We start from the raw sequence: 6,745 nt of genomic DNA, 5'->3' as shown, positions 1-6,745 counted from the left end.
GGTCTCTGTGTGAGTCTATGGGTCTCTGTGTGAATCTATGGCTCTCTGTGTGAGTCTATGGGTCTCTGTATGAGTCTATATGTCTCTGTGTGAGTCTATGTGTCTCTGTGTGAGTCTGTGCACATTTGTTGAACGTCTTTCACAACGTACATAGCCAACCGCACTAATCGGAGGCGCGGGGGAAGGACAACAAACGAAACACACGAAATTATTTTTCCCGCACACTACACAAACGCCCGCGTCGCTTCACTGCACGCCCCACTGTGTTGCTCTGCGCGTTGCTGTTGCGTCTTGTTGCGAACCTCATTGCCCGACGATTTGATCGTCGGTCCGATTTAACTCGGCTCATCAGACGAGGGGTGTTGGGGTGGGGGTGGCAAGGCTGGAGGGGGGTGGCAGGGGGGGTGGAGGTCACGGCACAATCTGTGCCAAGCAAATATCCGAGCGGGTAACGAGATAACGATGCGGTTAGGCACGAGCCGTTGCGCCCCGCCGTGCACGTTGCGTGACGAGACGCCACGTGGCTGAACTCGCTCGTGGGCTCTGGCCACAGACCCAGGGCCGCTCACCTTGTTGCAATACAGAGTTGGCCTGATAACTTGAATCTACATTGTCTTATTGTGGTTATTGTTTGACGTGCATCCCGCTGGGATTTTTGCACACAGCAGTTGAAATATTCGGTGTTTTTTCTGGAAGACTTTGCTGTTTTGTCCAGGATTTTTCTGTTGCGTGTAGACACTTTAAGATACTCTTAGGTTTTTTCGGTAAAGTCACGTAGGTAAAAATAATAAAAATAAATAATAAAATAAATAATTAACTTCTAGAAATAATAACAGAAATAAAATAATACCTACGTGACTTTACCGATTAAACCTAAGAGTATGAATCCTTGCAGTCACGATAGCTTCAAATCTAGAACACTTTAAGATGTTTCTTGTTCATGTTTTTGTTGCGGCGGTTGCACCCGAGTGAAGAGCCGCATGGCTCACAGGGTTATTCCTAATTAATGAAAACTTAAACTGAACCCCCCCCCCCCACTGCAGACCAAATAGCAGCGGAATGTATCAGTCGGCGCTGGTAGAATGTCTCTCGTCACAGCTGTGCTGCATTGCAGCATACTGGAGTAAAGTCGAACGCAATACAGCTACCGGTGGGTGAGCGAGTGAGCGAGCGAGTGGGTGAGTGACTGGATGAGTGAGTGGGTAAATCCATGAGTGAACGGGTGAGTGGTTGAGTGAGTGGGTGAATGAACGAGGGGGGGGAGGGGCAGGGGAGGGGGCGGGGCTCGTAGGTGGGGGGATGGAGGGGGTGGTGGTGGTAGTGGTGGAGGCGGGTGGTGGTTTGGGCGATGCGTTCGTCAATTCGCTTTTTGACTTTTGCCCGCTCATCTCCCCCGCGCGCGCGAGTGGCCTGCCGCAGGCTTCCTTGCGATTGACATTTGATGTCGTTATTGTTGTTGTTGTTTGACCCGGAGGGAGTTGATGTGCTCGCCCTGAAAACCCCACGAGTCGCTGCTATTACAAGGGTAACCTTGATCGAGAGAGAGAGAGACAGACCCCCTCTCTAGACGGACGCTACATTCACCGACTCTTCCACGGTGGTGAGACGCTTTGCTAAAGGGGGTAAGCTACCCACACGGCGTTTGGCTCAAGACGGTGGGGGTCACCGCATCTTCTGCTGGCCGTCTGGAACGCTCTTTCCTTCCGATATTAGGAAGCCGCTGCAGCTGTTCACTTTGAAAGCATCTCGATCGACAAACGCACGTGTGTAGAGCTGCTTCTTGTGTCGAGTTTGCTGTACCTTCACCCCCCCCCCGCCGCACCTCCGATTAGCGTGGCTGGCTATGTACGGCGCGAAAGAAGTTCAACATACAGACCCGACGTACCCCACCACACGCGCCTCCAGCTACTCAGCGTGGTGTTAAGCACTTCCACTGCTTGTGTGGACAGGACAAAGGCAGTGAGTGGGGCTGGTGGTGGGGGGGGCAGGGGGGGGTTAAGAAACCTGCACTATTGTCTCAGTTGCCGCTCCAGGAGATGGAATCGAACCGGCGATCCCTCCGGATTGCAAGCCCAGCGTGGTGCCCATCACAGCAGCAAGGTGGCAGCCGTCCCGCGCTTTCGCACACGCAGCCAACGTGGGAGCTCAAATTCACGGCGACCGAATTCCTGTTGAGCACGTGGGCTGTCGCCTGATGACGCTGCTTGTGATTACTGGCGAAACGTCGGACTCGAATTGTAAATGTTGTGGGTTTACTCTCCAACACGAATTGGCACGTTATTGTAAAAGTGACAAACCTCACTAATTGGCTGTGCCGGGCGGTGGCGGGTTTTAACGACACATTCATATATTTACGCGATCTAACACAACAACAAAACCTCTATAATTATTAACCGAATTCCTCAATGCGCATCGTGCCCCTATCCGATGCAAAGCTCCGATATCCCAACCATCATCGTCGTCGGTTAGCTATGTTGAGGCTCACAAAAGGTACGAAACGAGTCCCGAGGCACCAACGGAAGTAGGAATCGCGACTGAACGGAGCGCTGCACATCGACAACAATAGCACGTGAACTCAGACTCACACAACAACAAAACCCTCCCAAGACGACAAGTAACATCGCGTACGCTGGCTTGTATCATGGACAAACTCGCTAACCCACTCTCTCAGTGCCCCAGGGTCTCAATGCCCCGTATCCCATTTCCCAGGGTCTCAATACCCCATATCCCATTTCCCCAGCGTCTCAATGCCCCGTCTCCTATTTCTCTAGTGCCCCAATGCCCCATATCCCATTTCCCCAGCGTCTCAATGCCCCGTGTCCCATTTCCCAGGGTCTCAATACCCCATATCCCATTTCCCCAGGGTCTCAATACCCCATATCTCATTTCCCCAGGGTCTCAATGCCCCATATCCCATTTCCCCAGGGTCTCAATACCCCATATCCCATTTCCCCAGGATCTCAATATCCCCATGTTCCATCTCCCCGTGTCTCAATGCCCCAAAATCCCAATGCTCCACTGCCCCAATAAACCAATGCCCCAACGTTATATTCCCCAGCCTTCCAAAGTGCCAAAGATCGAATGCCCGATCGCCCCGTTGCCCCCGATGCTCTGGCCCCACCGCCGTCGCGTGGCTCACCGATGTTGTTCTTGAAGGAGCGCGGGAGCGAGCCGCCCCTCTGGGAGATTCCACGCAGAGAGTGACTCTCCGCTTCCTCCTCCCGGGTAGCTCCCCTCCTCGGCAACGCGGCCACGAGAGCGGTCCTCCTTGTGTGTGTGGGGAGGAAGGAGGAGGGGGGAGGATTGAGATAGTTCTAGACTTGAAGCTTTCGTGACTGCAAGGAATCATATTCTTAGGTGTTTTCGGTAAAGTCACGTAGGTAAAACATCAAAATTAATAAAAATAATAAAATAAAATAAAGATCACGACGTTTCGGAGGCAACACAAGTCTCCGTCATCAGGTGGGACAGTCACAGCCAGATCAGCTGCATCAAGTGAGGCAATGATTCAAGATGTAATCCCTTAAAAGCGAGTTGAGGGGGGGAGGAGAGGGGGGGGGGGGAGGGGCTCATCAGAATGTGGTAGCCAATGAATGGAAAGTATCGGGAGAGAAGGGCCAACAAAAGGATTGAGATAGATGGAGAGAGGGGAAGAGATGGAGAGAGAGAGGGAGAGGAATGGAGATAGATTGATAGAGGGGGGAGAGAAGGGTTGTAGAGGGATGGAGAGAGGGGAAGAAATAGATGAAGAGAGAGATGGAGGCAGGGTGAATCTGAGTCTGAAACAGGGGTCCTAGAAACATCTGGCAATTCATCCGCATTGCTTCCAGCAAGTCCGATGACTCTGCTGATGAGACGCTGCATGTCGAAACCGGACCAGCGTTCGCTTGCATTGAACCAATGTGGAGCACGGGTCGAGGTTGGACTTCACTCGCCACTGATGTTAGCCGTGGGCAAGGGTGGGGAAGAGGAGGAGGGGGGTAGGGGGGGTCCTCAATGACGTGCTTGGGTCGATGAAGAGGAGATCGTTTGGGAGGCCGATTCCTGCCCTGCGCGACACGGCAGATGTCCCATATCTATCGAACCAGGACCACACGTACACGTGCGTGCAGACACACAGAGACAAACTACACACATTAAATAGATAGGCGCTCGTACAGACAAGGAGATACACGGGCAGGGAGACGAAACAAAGACGAAGATCCCCCGTGTAGCCTCGAACAGACTGTTAGGGCAAGTGCTGTTAGGAACACCTATGAAGGTTGGAACGGTACACAAGGTGGTGGGTGGCCAGCACCACGCACAGCCAACTTTATCTCCTTAGTGGCGATGTTTTTACGCACCGCACCAGGTACTCATTTGAGGCTGAGTCGACCTAGGGGAGGCCCAGGACCCGTTCAGAAAATCGTCACTGATGTTTGCCGTGAGCGGGAACCGAACTCGGGTCTCCCGGGTTCGAAGTTTAGCGCGCTAATCGGGTTTACAGGCAGACACACACACACAGACAGACTGCAAGCACTGAGACAGTGAGATAGACAGGGAGACAGACACGCGTACAGACACGTCGTCACACAGACAGATACTGAGAGACCCTAGCTTCGTGACCCTTCACTCAATGACCCTTAGCACCGTGACCGGTCTCAGCCATAAGCAGAGCACACGAAACAAAGATTTCCCCGTGTCGCCACGAACAGACTGTCGGGGCAAGTGCTGTTAGCGAACCGCTATGAAGACCGGCACGGCACACACGAGGTGGTGGGTGGCCAGGACCACGCCCGGCCACCTTTGTTTCCCCGGTGGCGATGTTTTACACACCGTTACCAGGTAATAATTTGAGGCACATGCACACACGCATACACTTTCATCGCAACGAACCGTCCGCTCCTGTCTGGGACAACGAGCCGGCAAATGAATGTCCACACCCACGACACCGCATCCAGAATAGCCTCGCGCTCATGGGCTCTGAGGAATCAACTCATTGGTTAAACACATTCTGCAATTGTCTCATTCTCGAGTCTGCCTCATCTCCCATCTCCCTCCCCTCATCCTTCTCGACGCTGGCTATCATATTCTTTGTTCTTTCGGTAAAGTCACGTAGAAGGGAAATAATAAAATAAAATAAATTATTATTTTTATAAAATAATTTTTTTATTTTATTTCATTATTTCTCTTCTACGTGACTTTACCGAAAGAATCAAGAATATGAATCCCTGCAGTCACGAAAGCTTTAAAGCTGGGTATCTTAAATATTCACGAAACCCCGAGTGCAGAGCGGCGAACACGTGTCACCATTAAAGCCTCCACGTACATACAAAGCAAAGACAAAGCACCCCCCCCGTATAGCCTCTGCACACTCTTGGGGCAAGTGCTGTTAGTGAGCACACCTCATACAGAGGCACACGCGCAGCAGTCTTCACTTTGACAGATCCGCGTTCATTCACCAACTTGCTTACTCGTCAATACAATCATTCATTAATTCAAAGGTTTATTAATTCATACAATCGTGAGATGAAGAGTACATTTACATAAAATATAAACGAGGTGGGGGGGGAGGGAGGTTATCAATACGTAAAGAGACGCTGAATAATTCTGTGCATGACTGTGTGTGTGCGAGAGTGCGTGAATGAGTGTGTGAGTGGGGTATGAGTGAGTGAATGAGTGAGTGGGTGCGTGTGTGTGTGAATGAGTGTGAGTGTGTGTGCATGAGTGTGCGTGAATGAGTGTGTGAGTGGGGTATGAGTGAGTGAATGAGTGAGTGGGTGAGTGTGTGTGTGAATGAGTGTGAGTGTGTGCATGAGTGTGCGTGAATGAGTGTGTGAGTGGGGTATGAGTGAGTGAATGAGTGAGTGGGTGAGTGTGTGTGTGAATGAGTGTGAGTGTGTGTGCATGAGTGTGCGTGAATGAGTGTGTGAGTGGAATATGAGTGAGTGAATGAGTGAGTGTGTGTGTGTATGAGTGTGAGTGTGTGCATGAGTGTGCGTGAATGAGTATGTGAGTGGGGTATGAGTGAGTGAATAAGTGGGTGAGTGTGTGTGAATGAGTGTGTGAATGACGGTGTGTGTGTCAGTGTGTGTGTGTGTCAGTGTGTTTGTGTCAGTGTGTCAGTGTGTGTGTGTCAGTGTGTGTGGGAGCGTTAGTGTAGCGGTTAGCGCGCTGCGCTATTAACCTGGAAACCCGGGTTCGATTCGGGTTCGATTCCCGCTCGCGGTCAACACCAGTGACGACTATCTGAACCGGTCCTGGGCCTCCCCTAGGTCGACTCAGCCTCAAATTAGTACCTGATGCGGTGTGTAAACATCGCCACTGGGGAGACAAAGGCGGCCGGGCGTGGCGCTGGCCACCCACCCCCCCTCGTGTGCCACATAGGTAACAGCACTTGCCCCAACAGTCTGTGAGAGACGACACGGGGGGGGAATCTGTCTTTGCGTGTCACATCACCGCATTACGTGTGTGTACATCATTATATATAAATACATCTCCACTTAATCTCGTCCCCGTCTCGGGCGACATTCAGAACGCGAGCTGACGCAGCAGCAGCAGTGGCGAGTCAGTGGCAGCCGGGGACAGATTAAATGGGGCCCGTACGCACGTACACACACACACACACGTACACACGCGTGCACACACACACACACGTACACACGCGTGCACACACACACACACACGTGCACACACACACACACCTGCACACACACGTGCACACACACACGCACGCACACACGCACGCGTGTGCGTGTGTTTAAAT

At 51.9% G+C, this 6,745-nt stretch overlaps 1 protein-coding gene across 1 annotated transcript in view; it reads right to left on the bottom strand.

Annotated features, from left to right (window-relative positions):
- Positions 1-1,563: 1,563 nt before the first annotated feature.
- LOC133350927 (uncharacterized) overlaps positions 1,564-6,745 on the bottom strand; it is a gene marked incomplete at its 5' end in the record, with an annotated part of 20,624 nt that continues 15,442 nt past the window's right edge. The window contains 2 exons of the mRNA XM_061565772.1: positions 1,564-1,613; positions 3,140-3,267. Coding sequence (XP_061421756.1) covers positions 1,564-1,613; positions 3,140-3,267 — 178 coding nt within the window. The remainder of the gene's footprint in view (positions 1,614-3,139; positions 3,268-6,745) is intronic.

This window comes from Lethenteron reissneri, chromosome 4 (genome assembly GCF_015708825.2).
Source record: "Lethenteron reissneri isolate LAM-NWPU_2019-01 chromosome 4, ASM1570882v1, whole genome shotgun sequence".
Lineage (NCBI taxonomy): Eukaryota > Metazoa > Chordata > Hyperoartia > Petromyzontiformes > Petromyzontidae > Lethenteron > Lethenteron reissneri.
The sequence above is the reverse complement of the archived record's forward strand: the minus strand, read 5'-3'. Positions and strand labels throughout refer to the sequence as shown.